The following is a 17,591-nucleotide window of genomic DNA, read 5'->3' as shown; positions in this document are numbered from 1 at the left end:
ATCTTGATTATGAATTGCATGTGAGTTCATACTTTAGCTGTTGAATAATTTGTTGACTGAAAATGGATGATTTACTTGATATTTAAATATATACCATGATGTGTAATATTTTATACAGGTTATAATTGAACTATCAATGAAGTAAAATTTGACCATCGCAAAACATTCTTGTTTTGTAAAGTTAGCAAAATCATTCTGCGATATTTGAAAAATGTTGCCAAAGATCCTTGTTTATTTCACGATGTTGGCAAAATATCGCACAATCAGTCACATTCCACGATATTTGTCAAACATCACGAAAGACATTTGTTCCATGACGTTTGTGAAATGTCACTCAATCAACCTACATTTTGTGACATTTGAGAAACATCATGAAAGATTTTTGTTCTACGATGTTGGTGAAATGTCGTTCAATCAAACTATATTTCACGATATTTAGGCATACGTCATACTTTTGACATCCTTTCTATAATATTTTATGACGAACATCACGACTGGCCATTAGCGAGACAGCTAGCACGACGATCTTGATAACGTTATGCCAAACATCGTGAAAAGACTTCAGTGATATTTCAGAGAACTTTTGATGATGTTTTTAAACATCATGGAAAATTTTTTTTCTTGTAATGTCAGAGCTTTTGGAATACCATCTATGATACGATCGTGAAGATTTTTTGAGACCCGCAGCTACGTGACTAGTTGGGCTCATTGTTCCAGCCATCATATCAGATAATTCTATTAGTAAACTCTTTTACTTGTTTTAAGTTTTCATATTTAGAAGCTTCACATATTTAGCTTTAAGTTGGAAAAGAAGATCTAGGGGCTAAAAATTCAACCTAACCATCCAATTGATGGGTCAGGGATGTCTATAGTTCCATATCATCAAATAAAATATGTAGAAATAATTCTGTTCAAAAATTGAAGGAGTGTATCGAAAAATATGCCTTCATATCAAAATTTATTAATAATATTTAATTTTTCTTTATTTCAAGATGCTGAGATATCTGGCTCTCATCCATCAGTTATTGGAGAGGAGTAGGAGGACAAAGAGGAGGATGATGAGAAAGATCTGAGCTGATTTTCTTTCATTTTGATGTATTATATTTTTTTGATATTATTTATAAAATTATATAATTTATATTTTTAATATAATATAATTAGTTTTTTATTTATGATTATCATATTATCTTGAGATTTTAGTTATAACAGATGTTAGAAATCATAATTAATTATAATTAATTAAAATAAATTTTAAAAAGTATTATTATAATTTTTTTTTAAAAAAAATTAACTATTATCGATGGTATGAGCAATGGCTAAAGCTGTTACTAATAACAGAATATAATTTTTTTTAAAAAATAAAATTAAATATTATTGATGGAATTAGCAATGACTTTAGTCATCGCTGATATTTATTAGCGACGGTATTAATGATAATAAAATTATCGCTAATTATTTTTAAATTTTTTTAAAATTTTATTTAAATAATAAAAAAATAGCGACAGAATTTAGTCATTGCTAATGCCATCACTAATATCAATTATTAACAATGGCTAATGAATCCATCACTAATAATGATAATTAGCGACTAAAATTTTTTTGACCATAAATTAACGATGGAATGCCATCGCTAATAGTATCAATAATGGTAAATCAACTATTAACGATAGCTAATAGCTTTCGCTAATAATCCAATTTTTTATAGTGTCTCCATCTTGTTTGAATTGAGCATCATAAGATTTTATCGTCGATTGTATCTTAGCATGGTAACATGGCTCTTGATTTGTAGTTGATTGATTTGATGTCTTAAATTAAATTGACTAAATATTGGATACTACTATATAGTCAGTCCTGTAAGAATTTTGGATTTTTATTTTGAAAATAATCATAATTAAAGTTTGATGAAAGTATAATTTTGGATATTAAGTTTTGAAAGAAAAATTTATGAAATTATGAGAATTCATTAAAGCACAAATGAGATAAATAATGATCCACCTTCTCTAGATCTTTCATTTATATTATATTATTTTGAATATAGAATAAATTATTAACAAATTTATATGTGATTTATGAATCTCATGAAAATATGTTTGAAATAAAATTTATATGAAATTTTAAAGTAATATTTTTTGAACTATTACTACAACTGTTTACTGATCTAAAATCATATATCTATTTTTTATTTGATTATAAAATATGTATTATTCTATAAAAAAAATTTTGGTACAAATCGATTTTGGACTCTCAGACCGATTATATTTTGAATCCTATCAATTAGAGGGTTATGTATTAGTGCTCTGAGCTCATAATTCTATTTTCAGCCTGGCCATAGTGTATAAATATGGTATTTTGGTCTAGCCATAGGATATGGATGTCCTATTCCGGCCTCACCATCTGATATAAGTGTAATATTTTGATTCGACTCTGGGATATAAGTGTGATCATAATTAAAGACTGTTGAGTTAAGTAAAATTTATTTCAAATCAAATTTTTGAATATAATTAATTTTAAAATTAGATATATGATTATATATATGAATATTTGAAAGATATTGACATTACTAAACTCATGGTTTGAAAATGAATTTGATTACATTGATGTACTGATTAATAATAAATTATATTTTAATATTTATAACTCATATTATCATGTGAATATCTAGTTAAAGTAATCATTACTTACTAGATTGTCTAGCTTATTACTTTATATTTTACTATTTTTACAGATTTAAAGATCTAACTTGATTTGAAGATTCAATATGGGAGAATGAACTAAAAGGCAAACTTTGATATTTCATTTAGATTAGAATTTATTGAGATTTAATGTAAGATCATGGAATATTATTTTATATTAGATATTTAATTTAGTTATTTAAACTAAAATTGAATGTTAATTATTTAAATTTTATTCTATTGTTACTTTATGATATCGTGATGATATGTCTTACATGTTTGTAGAAAAAATTCTCCATAAGTATGCGGTAGTTATCATGACCTCTAGATTGGGATCTTAGATCGAAAGTATGATAATTTTTATAGTATCAAAGCATAAATTAGATAAATTATGATATATAGAATTAAAATGAGTATAGTGGATAGGCACTAGGGATATTAGGATGATAATTTTTATTGATTGTGACAACTTAAAAATTTAGATTTGACATAAGTACATTGATAAATTTGAATTAAAGTACGCAGCAGAAGATAGTAGTCTAAATTATTTTTAAGCTAATCAAAATGAGAATTTAGTTTGAAAGATGTTATGATGAAATATTTGATTTTGAAATTTGAGGATGGCTCTGATTTTAGGTAAAAGTAATCTTAAATCTTTGAAGATTTAAGCAAAAAAATTTTAAGAATAATTTTTTTAGGAGATAGAATATGATACCCCACCCAATATTATTAATCTTAAAGTATTAAAAAAAATAAAATAAAAAAAGAAGCCGGTGAAGAAGATTCTTGATGGGAGTCTTCTTCCTCTCGATTTTTTGATGAAAATTGGAGTCAAGGAGGAGTTGAACTCCACCCCCTCCATCCCTATTTAAAGGGCTGAGCTCCCCCTTCTAACCCATCAATGATGGGTGGCCACCCTTGCCAGAGAAGCCTTCATCTTCTTAGGGCATCCTTCTTATATTGGCCTTGAACCCTTGCTGAAGATGAGGTATGAGACTCCTACTTCCTATTTATCTTTTCTCTTAGATCTTCTTCCATCTCTAGTAAGCCACCACTGGTTGGATTCCATTAGAAATCACAGAAAATTAGTTTGAAAACCCCTCCCTTACTTTGGTTTGGTCATTCCACCCCTTTGTTTTGATTTTCCAACATCGGAAGGTGCTGCTGACCGTTAGTTGCATCGTTGCAACCATAGCCACCATCAGCCAGAGCCATGCCGATGGTGATTCACTGTTCCAGGATTAAAAGGGTGGAAAGAATCTCCTATTTCATTGTGGAACCAAAAGAAGGGAGAGAAAGAGAAAAGAAAAAAAAATAAAAAAGAAAAGAAAAATAAAGAAAGAAAAATAAAAATTTCTCTCTTCCTTCTCTCTCTCCCCTGGTATTGTTTCTCTCTCAACTTTTTTTAATTTCTCTCTCTATATTTTTTTTTATAAAATTTTACTTTATCTCTTTATTAGTTTCTCTGTCTAAAAGTATCTCTCTTTTAGAATATTTTGGATCTTAGAAAAACCCTCTAATAGCTTTGATACATCTTGGTGATTGGATCTTGATTGTTGACTATCAAACAATTTGCTGGTCCTCATCTTGATCGAATGAAGCATCATGAGATTTTATCGTTGATTGTATCTTAATACCCTTGTATAACTCTTGATTTATAGTCGATCGATTTGATGTCCTAAATTAAATCGACTGGATGTCGGATATTACCATATAGCCAATTCTATGAGAATTTTATATTTTTATTTTAAAAATAATCATGATTAAATTTGATTAAAATATAATTTTAGATATTAAATTTTGAAGAAAAAATTTTAAAATTATATAGAGTACATATGAGATAAGTAATGATCCATCTTTTCTATATCTTTCATTTATATTATATTATTTTAAATATGAAATAAATTATTAATAGATTTATATATAATTTATGAATCTCATAAAAATATATTTTGAATGAAAATTGATATGAAACTTTGAAATAATATTTCTTGGACTATTACTATAACTGTTTACTAATTTGAAATCATATATATATATATATATATATTGATTTGATTATAAAATATGTATTATTTCGTAAAAAATTTTGATATTTATTCGTTTTGGACAATCTAACTATATTCTAAACTCTACCAATTAGGGTTATACGTTGACACTCTGAGCTCATGATTCTGCTTCTGATTCGACCATAAAGTATAAATGTGATATTCTAGCCCCACCATAGGGTATAAATATAGCATTCCAGTCAAACCATCGACATCGAGTATAAATGTGGCATTTCAGTCCACCATAGGATATGAGTGTGGTATTTTGGCTCGATCATACTTTATAAATATGATATTCTGATCTGACTATAGGGTGTAAGTGTGGTCATAGTTAAAGATTGATGAGTTAAATAAAATTTATTTTGAATCAGATTTTTGAATATAATTAGTTTCAAAATAAGATATATAATATATATATATATATATATATATATATATATATATGAAAGATACTGGCGTTACTGAACTCATATTTTAAAAATAAATTTAATTATATTTGTATATTGATTAATTATAAATTATATTTTGATATTTATAATTTATATTATTATATGAATTATCTGTCAAAATAATCATTGCTTATCGGGTTGTCTAACTCATTATTTTAAATTATATTATTTTTATATATTTCGAGATATAGTTTAATTCGGAGATTCGATATGGAAGCGTGAATTAGAGATAGATTTTGATATTTTTATTTTAAATCAAAATTTATCATGAAATATTATTTTATAAATATTTGATTTATTTATTTGAATTAAAATTTGATGTTAATATTTAAATTTTATTTTATTATTATTTATAATATTGTGTTGAGATATTTTATATAATTATTGAAATAATTTTTTATGAATATACGATGATTATCATTAGCACGTATAATCATCCTATATATTTAAAATAATTTATTTAATCATCATTGATCGTTTTGGCTCGACTTTCCGAGGATACGAGATGTTACAGACGACAGAGAAAAAGAGAGGGGGAGAGAGACTCTATCGTCCCAATTCTGGAGCGCTTTGTCTCGACCAGCTTTCACGCCGATCAAAATGGAGGCGCCACTCCCCACCATCTCCCCACCACTCCGCACTTCTTCCAACCCCAACATTGCACACTGCTCTCTCCTCTCTCTCTCTCTCTCTCTCTCTCTCTCTCTCCATGTAGCCGCCACATACGTCCAACCCAATCTCATGCCCATCAAATCATACAGAACTCGGCACTAGCAATCTTGGGACTCAAGAGAACCGAAGAGAAGCTGAGGATAGAGAAGTGGAGAAGAGGAAGAGAGGAGAGAAAGTAAGAATCTTGCGCTCACCTTTCTTCCAAGACGAAGGCAAAAACTACTACATTTCCTTCCTGCCCTTTGTCTCTCTCTCTTCCATCCCCCCAAAATGGGCAAGGCATTTAGAGACCGAGCTTCGTTCTTTAAGGTCATGATGGGAGATTTCAAAACGAGCCTGGTAGCCACCCCTTCTCTCTCTGTGTGTTCTCCATTGCTCTATTCTGCTGTAACCATCTCATAAAGTTACGTGTTTATAGCGGATTCCGACACCGTTTAAGAAGCGTTTGAGAGGAAAACTTCGCTCCAAGTCCGTCCTCCGAAGCGCCCGTGGCGGGATCTGGCACGTCGCCATGAGAGGCAGCGACCGAGACGGCTGGTTCTTCCAACGAGGCTGGGAAGCCTTCGTCGCCGACCACGCCGTTGCCGTCGGCGACTTCCTCGTCTTCGTCTTCGACGGCGACATCGGGTTCGACGTTAAGATCTACGGCAAGAACGGGTGCGAGAAGGAGGCGGTGGTTTCCCCCAAGAAGGATCCGAGCGAGACCCTCGTCCAATGCCTCCCTGCGAATCCGAACCGCCCTTCCACGGCTACTGCGGAGAGAAGGAAGCAATTTATTTTCGGGAAAACGAGCAGTGAGTATTACTTGATTCGCTTTCTGGTGAAAAATTTGGACAAAAGGTGTGATTTTTAACATGCTCAAAAGAAAAAAGATGTGATTTTTAACATTCTGAAAATAAAAAGAGTGTGATTTTTAACTTCCTCGAAAGGAAAAAAAAAATGTGATTCTTAACATTCTCAAAAGAAAAAAAAAATGTGAATTTTAACTGCTTTTAGTTGTGATGTGTGGTAGGTGGAACTTTCCAGGCAACAAGAAGGCCGTCGATTAAGGTGGAAAGAGAGAGTGTTTTGGAGGCCGCATCCTCCACCAAGTTTATCTATCCACATTTTATAGCTACTTGCAGGAAGTCTCGAAGAAGTTATATGGTTTGTGGGCTTCGTTCCTCAATATTTTTCACTCTTTTCATCACTCTACAATGCGAAAATCCGTTTAGCTTTGTTAGCTGCGGTTGATACCGTGAGTGGAGCGACAGGACCAAAATTTATGTCAAAACTTAAGGTTTTTTTTCCTTTGTAGGGCCTGTTTGGATGTTTTGGCCCAAAATCCCATGGGATTCATGGGTTGGGCCAACACAACCAGCTAAACCAGCTGGGCTAGGTTTATCTCTATGAAAACCAAAGAATCATTAGGGTGGCCGGCCCGAATCTCACGTGGAGAAAAAAAATCTGCTCCACTCATGAATCCTATGAGATTTTGGCCTAGATATCCAAACATGCCCTTAATTTACTTTTAGTTTTTTTTTTTCTTTTTTAATACTGTGGAAGAAGTACAAGGCCTCAATCTCAGTGGAATTTTAAATGTTCTGTTTCACTGCTAACTGCACGTTGAAAACTTTAAAGAAAATTTGGGAATTTGGCTATGTTCTAGTAAGTTGATGGATTACTTTCAGTTAACCATGGCAATATCCACTTTAATTGACAGCACCCATCTTTGATGTTGCTGGCTTCATGCATTCTCATGTGTAAGTTCTCGGATGTGTATGAGCATGCAGAATTTCTACTCTATATTTTCATTGCAATTTTGTGACAACATACTTCTTTTGCAACCAAAATTGAATTTTAAAACTTCTCTTTATTCTGTTTGATGAAAAATAGATGCTTTTATTTCGTAACTGTCATGCACCTTAGTAGATCATATTTTCATCTTTTCTCCCCATATATTCATCTATTTTCAAGTTATGTTACCTTGAGAATGAGATTGTGTATGTTATAAGCTGTGCCTTTTGTTCCCAGACAATTCCTATGGCATTGGTCAGAGAATTTGGCCTTACTGGAAAACAGTTAGTGATCCTTAGAGATCCTGTGGGAAGCTCATGGCCTGTGAGGATAGCTTCTTGGAGGAGTGGTCGAATGGTCTTTGCAACTGGGTGGTCTGATTTTTACAAAGGAAACTGCTTAGAAGATGGTGATGTTTGTGTCTTTGAGTTTGTTCAAAATGCCAGCCTAATACATGTGCACATTTTCCGAGCAAAGGAAGTTGCTGCAGAAATGGATCAAAAACCTGGTAACAAACTACTTATTCTGGTTACTGCCATCTCATGAGATGGATTTCTTGCTTGAAGCTACTATATGTTGTTTTATATCATTCTTACATGTTTCCATATTTGTGGCTTTAAATTTGGTGCTTTGAATATATTAGTTATCCAGTCATGTTTGAAAAATCATTGTTTTTATTCACAATGGATGGCTTTAGCGAGCCCTTCTTCTTTTCGATAATATCCATGAATAGAGGTGTGGTTGATGATTCATCTAATCATACTTGCATACCTTGGACTAAATGCTAAATGTGCATCATGGAAGCTTCAACTGTTAAACAGCAGGACACATGAGATGAGAGAGATCAGACTCTTGCTTGATTAGCATGAATGAGATCAGATTTGTGAAAGAAAGAAATTGGCTCACTGATTGATTTTGATTTCAGTCGTGAATTTAATAATTGTTGCATTCCTTGCTGTTTTGTATTTATCAGCTTACAGGTTATCCATTTTGCATTCCTTTGGGAATCCACTGACATTGGGTTATCCCTACTTTGTAGTAGGTATATCAATCTATCCCTCCTTGCATTATTATAATAATGGGGTAAGATCAGGAGTGGGCACCTGCATGCTGTGCTAGTTATGCATTTTTTTGGGTTATTACTGATAAATTAGTTAGCATGTCATGAAAGTAACAGGCAGATAAATGTAAGTATAATCAGTTGCATAGCATATAAATCATGACAGAGTCATCAGCTTTAATGCTATGTCAAGGCACCACTGCATTTAGAAAAGTAATTTATTAGAACATCTAAGTTCTTTAAAATGGATTTTGTTATGAATTGCTATTGCCTAATTTTAATAGCTGAGACACTTAACATCTGCTTATGCCACCTTATGCAGTGTTCTCATAAACTTCATCTACGTAAGTGCTTGAGGTACTTGAAGATGCTTGTTTTAACAATCGATATGGCATAGAATTAATTTGGTGATTCAAGTGATGTTTACACTTTTGTTACATAAAGGATCCCGGAAGCTTAGAATTGTGGTGCCACAAGTACTAACATCACTAAACCTGTCCAAGGCTCCCCACCTTGTCAAGCAATCAGGAGGCTTACAAGATATTTACTATTGGTTTGAGAAAAATTAGATTAATAACAGTGCATTCATAAGCAAACATTTCCCAAGTTCACACTTCTTTTCATAACTCATTTTTTTCAAATGAAGCAAGTGGAATTTACACTCCTTTTCTCTCTCTCACACACAAACACAAAAGAAAAAAAAGAGTACATCAGACATTTAGAAAAAAAATTCAAATGCATGGAGAGCAGATCAAGCTTGGAAACAATAGCACAGCAGCTTCTTTCTATTTAGGTGGAATCTTGATTTTGATTAGTAGATCACTTAAAGACTTGATACATGGATCTTTTTGAGGCTTGAAATTGTAAGATGAAGATGTTAATGATTTTTTTGATATTCATTTCAAACTGAACACAGTGTAGATAGCATCTATGCTGGTAAAGTAGTTTTCGAGGTGTGACAAATCATTTTTCCTAGTTGAGAAAAGTAGATTCAGTGAATTATATCCTAAGGCAAGTAAAAATGAAGGATATTGTAGACAAGATCACCTGGAGAACTTATCCTCTGGATTTCTTGAAGTGTTGGTTCTTGTTGACACACGTTCACAAGTCATTTTGTTTTGCCATGTTTCTTTTTCTGACAAAATCATGTTTTAGAAGTATCAGCAAATTCAATGGAGTGATCATGTATGAGTTTTTATTTGTTAATTGTGCTTCATGACCTTTATATGAAATAGCTGCTTAGAAGATGCTTAATTTGAATATCTGATGCTTAGTATGTGGCAAACATCAATAAGGTGTTATGTGCTATGACATGATAAGGGCATTCCTGAGCTTCTTGCGAGGTTTCCACTTGGCCCAAAGTTTACATTGTTTCGAGGTGGGTCTCATGTCTGACATTCCAAAATGGATATCTAGGCCTGGATCTGGCTATTTGTACGAATATTCATATTTTATTACTTAACTTTAGCTGCTAATTTTTTTGTTGGAATTATCTGAAAAATATACATAAAATGGTGTATATAGTAGTATTTTCAGACAATTCCTTCCCGCAAATAAATGCCATAACATTGCTGTTGGGCTTCTCAAAATAATTATTCTTGGGCTTTCAGAAGATTGCTTCACGAGCTTCCCCTGGTCAAAAATAATAGTGGTGTAAATGTGTTCCTCCAGAATCAAATAATCAGGTAACTGGTTGTTGTTGAATCATGTATTGTGCATGTGCCTAAGAGGATCACCACTATAAAACACCCGAAACAGAGACATTGATGCTAATCATAGATGCTGCAGTTAGTTTCCTTCTTTGGAAATTCTACTAAATTGTTGTGTTCTGTATCATAACTTGCTTAGTTCTTTGTGATCTAGGTGAATGTCTTCTATTGGATAAAAAACGAATGTCTGATGATGACAAAAGAAATGTTGTCCAAATAACAAGTTCCTTCAAGTCAGGGCATTCAAATTTCATTGCTTGTTGGAGAAAGTCTCGTTCACATTTCATGGTGTGTATCACTTTTAAATTCTATGCAATCATTTCTGGTTTTACATTTTCTCATCATTGTGCATGTTGCTACCCAGCCAAAGAGGGAAAAGAGACAATGCATTTCCATCTTTCCAACTAAAATCTCTTTCCAGCATGTCTTACATTAAAGTGGACTACTACCTCTAATTGGAAATATTATGATCTCATCTAGCACTATAGCATATATTAGTCTATTGTCAGGAAGCTTGACTAATAATGCTATTTTGTAAATGCAGAGTGTCTTGGTACAATACAGTGTTTATGAGGTCTTGCTGATCTCTTCATATAACGCAACACTGTAAATAAAGAAGAAGGTCTCTAAAGTTTCATCTTTTTTTGTTTTTGAATCCAAAAATTCAATTGTGATGCACATAAGAAGAAGCAAATCAATTTGGAGAAGAACTAATCTCTTGACTTGAATTACTGAAGAATATCTCACTCCAGCTAAAACATCAATAAGGAATAAATTCTGTGCCCATTAGTAAATTTTGAGACATCTTTTTTGTGATATATGTTAATTAAATAACCCATACTGAAGAAACCAAAGATGACAAGGTTGGCTTTGACCAGTTACACACTTCTACTTGGCATCCAAATGCCAAATAGTGCTTCCTAGACAGGCATCGACTCGCTACAACCAGGAATGTTTCTATAAATAATTTAACTATAAAATTGCTGCTAACATATTAAGACTTCTGGAACATCAAAACTTCTTTTGGATGCATGTCTGCCTGGATGGAACTAAATTCATTTTATATGTGTTGATTCTTCTTGGTTTTGTGGCTAATCTGAATTATATCCACTCTTGGGGCACCACATCCTAGATAGGACAATGCAAACATGCTTATTCTTTCAATGCTGGTCCTCCAATGTCCTAGATTGCTCCATATTTGTGCTATAAACTGTCCTATAATTAACCGACAGCAAACAGATGCTTCATAGACGTTTTGTACTTAATCCTGGCCTGAACTGTGATGGAAATTTGCAAATGCAGTACAGATGATTTCAAGTTTTCTTCAGTTGTGTTTAGGCTATGGACTTGTTAGTTGACTAAATTAGATTTTTTTTATTGTCATTATTGTCTTAAAACTTTTAAAATTTACTAACAATTCCATTATTGCTTTGATTGTAAAATTAATATGCATGTTGAGTTGACTTTGTCTTGCCCCTTCCTGTTTAGCTGATAGGATTTTATTACTTTCTTCAGATGAATTAATAAAATTTGCAATTTGCGCCCCCCACCACCTCTACTCTTTTCTGGATGCGTGTGTGCATATATTCACAAATTCCTCCCCATATAAACACAAATTCCTCCCCTCAATGCTTCTTTCTGTTGTTGCTATAACCAAAAGTTCATATGCTATGATTTTGGATTTCAGACAGTTCCAAGTTATCTTGCGCGGGAGCATAAACTGAAGATGAAGAAGCAGACAATCCTTCATGATCCCTGCGGGAAGTCATGGCAGGTTAAAATCCGTGAGCGGGCAGATGGCCGTGTGGTCCTGGCAACTGGGTGGCATGAGTTCTCAAAAGGTAATCACTTGAAAGAGGGTGACACATGCGTGTTTGAGTTCATCCGAGGTGGCAATGCAATACAAGTACATATTTACAGGAAGGATGAGTCTAATACCACTGCTGGTAATGGTCTGAAGGAAGAAATCAATGATCAAAAACAAACCCTCAATTGTTCTCTAACACTATTATCTTAATGGTTTTGTGGGAGGAACTGAAGGTTTTGCTTTGGTGCACCGCCATTTTGCTGTCACATACCTGTAAATGAGAGATCTTTTTTGACTTTATGCTATATGAGCTAGGTGTGATCCTGAAAATGTAAGCACTTGATAGTGTAAATAGAGTTAGTTCTTGGTAACCTGCTCTAAATTGAAGTGCAATAACTACTTGACCTGTGGTATTGAGGTGTTGCGAGGGCCAATAGATGTAATTTGTTTCTTCTTCCTTGGTGCATTGGTAATCTGGAAAAGCATTCGAGGTTGGGCTTTTATTATCAAGATTTGCTTAGAGATGAGCATGTGCATGACTCGTTGGCATGGAATTTTGGAGTCTAATCAGATAGTTTATAAAGTGGGTGATTTTTGGTGCCATGGTAAGATTTTGCTTCATTATGATCTGGATGTCAGATGTCATGGGTTAGATGGAGACAGTCTCTCTGCATGCTTAGGTACTGGTGCACTGAAATGTTTCATGACTGAATAAATCAGTGCCAATTTGATGATGACATTTTAAACCTTGAGATGCATGCTGGATGCCTTGGCTGTGAATGTATATTAAAGCCACCATCCAGGGCGTGTCTCAAAGGTGCATTTGATGACTCTTTTAGCCACTGGATGCATGTATCTTGCTAACCAAAGAGCCAAACCTGCTTCTATAGCAAATGGATCACTTTATCAATTAGTCAGCAGAAACTTTGATCCAATGACCAACAAGAAATGGGAAAAAGGGGTAAAGCTATAGCCAGGTTCAGATTAATGACTGTTGTAACCATAACGTCGGCTGTCATTTAGTTGTTATCTTATGACAATGAGTGATATATGACAGGAAAAAATTGATAAACATTGAGACAACGATATAATCATTAATTTTTTTCCCAACTCTTCCTGTTATTTTTCAGCTGTCACAGCAGCTAGTATTGAAAAATGGTGAAAAATAGCAAGAATGTTGCTCAGCTAAAACTTTTTCATGCTTGAGGGCCTATTTAGATGCCTAGATAATTTATCCTGGTAAGTCCCCCATCTAACTAATTTTTTTAAAAAGAAAGAAGGCGTGCCATTGAAAGAAATGGAAGCAACCGGAAGCTTATAGATCGAAGAATTTTATTATTGTGGTATAGAATGGAGGGCATCATTAGTCCTATATTGGTTAGAAGTCAAAAGAGACTTTGGCTTATATAAGTAGAAATCATTTTTTCCATATGAGGTACTTTTTGAAGACAAAATCATGAGGTTATGGCTAGAGCAGATAATATCTCATGTGCTGAGTCATGATCTCTTGGCTATAACAGTAGCGTGCAGATAGAGGACCATCCTTTGCAATTGTGGGGCTTCTTCCGTCTGTAGAGCATCTTAGTTTCACATTAGTTGTGAGTCAAGGAGAATTTTAATTTATATAGGGAGAGACCATCTTCCTATGTGACGTACTTTTTGAAAGAAAAATTATGAGACTCATGGGCTAGAGTAGATAATACCTCGCATGTCGAGCCATGAGCTCTTGGTCACAACACACTCATAAAAATAAGAATAGTGGATTTGTTCTAAGTGGTGATTTCCAACATCCCAATTTATTTGGAAATTTTCATATCCAAGTTTGTCTTTGAAAAGCATTCCCTTTTGATTATTGGATACTTCAATCGTAGTGTTCTTTTTTATTTTTTGTAAATCAAATTTTATTATATCCATCTAGTGTGAATGCATCTATGAGAATTAAAAATAAAATATACAAAAATTCAGAAGAAACAACTATCACAATAGTTCACAATATAGTTCTAGTGTAACTAGCCACATCTGTTGCCATCTAATTTACTATACTATTATGGGGTATTTGGTTCATAATCGGAATCAGAATAAGAAATAGGAATTAGAATTGGAATGGCTTGGAATCGTATTTGAATGGCCAAATCTCCTAAGCGTTTGGTTCGTGATCGGAATCGGAATTGGAATTGAAATTGGAATGAAAAATTGAATCTATAGAGAAGAGTAGGGATTGAGTTCTATATAGATTGCGCCATTCCCATTCCACCTGGAATCAGAATCAAATAGGACTCCTTCCAACCAAACGTTGGAATGAGAATCATCCATTCCAATTCTGATTTCAGACCCCACTCTCCCCAATCAAATAATATATTCTATGCTTATCAAGGACATCCAAATATGGGGCTAATTTTACTGTAACAAAAATATGGAGCTTGTGTAGATCTACCAAAAATATTAATCTGGCTACACAAATCTCAAAGGGACTGCATTGATGATCCAGATTATTCATTTTCTATACAGATCTCAAACAATTACAAATTATCTAGATGTCCATTCACTTGCACAAATGGCCAAGCAACCTTAGATGTTCCAGATATTCATCTATCTACATGATCTTAAAGCAACCAAGAGTGATCCAAATATTCCATCGCCTATATAGATTTCAAGGCAATCATGGATGATCAAATGTTCATCTATCTACATGGATCTCAAAGCAACTATAGATGATCTAGATATTATCCACCTGTATAGATCTCAAAGCAACCATAAATGATTCAAATATTTAGCCACATGCACAAATCTTAAAGCAACCATGGATGTTGTAGATATTCATTCGCTAGAATGGGTGTCAAAGTAATCATGGATGATCCAAATACTTATCCACTTGCAGAATTCAAAAAATTATAGATGATCTAGATATTCATCCATCTGCGCAGATCTCAAAGAAATCGTAAATGATATAGATATTTATTTAACTACACAGATATTATAGCAATTATGGATGATTCAGATATTCATCTACTTGCATAGATCTCAACACAACCATAGGGATCTAGATGCTCATTCACCAACACAACTCTCAAAGCGATCAATAATGATTGATTATTTTATCATCTGCACAGCTCTCGAAGCAATCATGAATGATCCAAATATTCATAATTGCTTTGAGATTTGTACAGGTGAATAGGCATCTAGATCATTTCTGGTTGCTTTGGGATCTGTGCAAGCGAATATATATCTGGATCATCTACCATTGCTTTGAGATATGAGAAGGTGGATGAATAATCCTGATCATTCATTAATTGCTTTGAAATCTATATAGAAGGATGAATAATCTTGATTATTTATGCAATCACTTTAAGATTTGTGCAAGCAAATTTATATTCTAGATCTTCTAGAGATTTATGTAGGTGGATGGCTGATCCTAGTCATACATTGATCACTTTAAGATTTGTGCAGGTGGACGAATATCTGGATTACACATGATTTCTTTGAGATCTATATAGACATATGAATTTGATAATTATGCAGACAAATAAATGTTTGGATCATCCATAGTTACTTCGAGATCTGTACAAATAGATAAATAATTCTAATCATCCATTGATCATCTTGAGATCTATGCAAATAGATGAATAATCTAGATCATCCCTACGTCACTTTGAGATTTGTGTGGATGGATGAATAATCTAGATCATTTATTAGTCATTTTGAGATCTATATAGATAGATGGGTGATCCTAGTCATGCACCGGTTGCTTTGAAATATATGAAAAAAGATGGACAAAGTAATTTAGAGTACTTTGAGATCTATGCGATGGATGATCCTACGGTGGATTTGCATCAATAAAGGTGAATCCTAACACCACACACAATGGATATTTTTATGATATAAAAGACAGTTTGGCCATCTATAATTTTATATTATCATGTGGTGGTCACATGACATAATTATGTTAACAAAGATTAACGATAGGACTAGTTTAGAATTGGTTGTAAATTTGATAGATCCGTTTGGAATGCTTTAAAGTTGAGGAGGTGTCTTTGAGATTGGTTCCAACTCGAAGGAGTGTCTCTATAATTTTTTTATTTTTTATCCTTGAATAAAGCTAATTTAAGGTGAAAGGGATAAATTACACTGTTGTTCTTAGGGCAAAATAAATTATACCGCTATTGCCAATAGCTGGTTTTGTAAGTGGTCCATTATTTTAGAGTTTTGGTGCTACTAAATACCTAATTTGCAAACAGGTTAAAGGATAGGATAACGCATTTGTGGTAGCATGTTCCTTAAATAAAACATGTAACATAATAGTCTAAAATGGTTGATCCCCGTTATTTTGATCAAACCATGGATAGTCACTGGTCAGGGATCAACAATGCCTAAGATACATACATGGAAGAAGAATTATTCCTATATTTCACCCCGCTTTTATTATTGACATGACCAAAATACCTCTCCATCAGCAAAAAGAAATCACAAACAGTAAGATTTTTTATCTTTCAATCCAACATTAAAAAGTATAACCGTGAGCTAAAATCTATTTACCAAAAAAACCAAAAACTTATCTTAGCTTAACCCATCTTATCCGGGCGGAATTATTATATATTCATCTAAGATAACTAATTATTTCCATTTTTTTTTCCCCAAATAAATTAAAAAGAGGCAGACCTAACTTGTGATTTTGTCTCCAAGTGTCTACAATTTTGGACCTCCAATTTCACCGGCCAGTATTTAAACTCTCATCCGAAGTAAGGATATAATAATCTCTCTGCCAGCCAACCATCCATCTGTTACCTTATCCAAAACTCCCCCTCCCTCCATCAAACAAAAGTCCTTTCCTCCCTACCACCTTCTCTCCACTCCTTTAGCCTCAGCCACAAACATACACCAGGTAATCCACCATCCTTCTCTCCTTGTCAATTCCTTACTTCCAATTCTCTCCCCCCCCCCCCCCCCACCTAATCATAGAATCCAAGTTTTATACTCTCAGAACTAATAACATAGTATATGCTGCAGATTGTGGGCTCTCACAGAGATGGCAGCTCTCTATCCAACAACACTCCCGGCAGCTGCTGTCTCATGCTCGAGCAGCCTGAACTCCTCAATGAGAAAGAAGTCCAGTGTGGTGTACATCGAAGGGCTGAACTCCTTTGGAGGACTTAAAGCTCACAACAAAGTTTCCAATCTTGGCCTTCCGGCTTGCACCGCCCAGTCCTTCGCCATGGCTGTGAGCACTCTCAAGTCCTCATCTCAGGGAAAGAAGAGGAAAGGCGGAGCTCTCTCTTCCACCTGCAGTGCTGCGTCTGAGATCTTTAAGATTGCAGCGATCATGAATGGCCTTGTGTTGATCGGAGTGGCCGTGGGCTTCGTTCTTCTTCGAGTGGAAGCAACTTTGGAGGAAGAGGAGTAG

General features: G+C 33.8%; 2 protein-coding genes across 2 annotated transcripts; both read left to right on the top strand.

Moving 5' to 3' along the window:
- The first annotated feature begins 5,767 nt into the window (after positions 1-5,767).
- LOC105034520 (B3 domain-containing protein At3g17010) lies at positions 5,768-12,681 on the top strand. The gene is made up of 6 exons (XM_010909720.3): positions 5,768-6,180; positions 6,260-6,635; positions 6,854-6,987; positions 7,855-8,125; positions 10,541-10,674; positions 12,074-12,681. The coding sequence occupies exons 1-6, from the start codon at positions 6,112-6,114 to the stop codon at positions 12,401-12,403; spliced, it is 1,314 nt and encodes a 437-aa protein (XP_010908022.1). The 5' UTR covers positions 5,768-6,111; the 3' UTR covers positions 12,404-12,681.
- A 4,535-nt stretch (positions 12,682-17,216) lies between these two features.
- On the top strand, positions 17,217-17,591 carry LOC140855261 (uncharacterized). The gene has a single exon (XM_073251131.1). The coding sequence runs from the start codon at positions 17,217-17,219 to the stop codon at positions 17,589-17,591; it is 375 nt and encodes a 124-aa protein (XP_073107232.1).

This window comes from Elaeis guineensis, chromosome 2 (genome assembly GCF_000442705.2).
Source record: "Elaeis guineensis isolate ETL-2024a chromosome 2, EG11, whole genome shotgun sequence".
NCBI lineage: Eukaryota > Viridiplantae > Streptophyta > Magnoliopsida > Arecales > Arecaceae > Elaeis > Elaeis guineensis.
Note: the sequence above shows the minus strand (reverse complement) of the source record. Positions and strands in the feature narration are given on the sequence as shown.

Excerpts from the sequence above, each read along its gene's own strand:
- LOC105034520 (XM_010909720.3), top strand. The coding sequence starts at position 6,112 with ATGGGCAAGGCATTTAGAGACCGAGCTTCGTTCTTTAAGGTCATGATG. Across the intron at positions 6,181-6,259 it reads GAGATTTCAAAACGAGCCTG|CGGATTCCGACACCGTTTAA; the intron begins GTAGCCACCCCT and ends ACGTGTTTATAG. Across the intron at positions 10,675-12,073 it reads AGTCTCGTTCACATTTCATG|ACAGTTCCAAGTTATCTTGC; the intron begins GTGTGTATCACT and ends TTTGGATTTCAG.
- LOC140855261 (XM_073251131.1), top strand. The coding sequence starts at position 17,217 with ATGGCAGCTCTCTATCCAACAACACTCCCGGCAGCTGCTGTCTCATGC.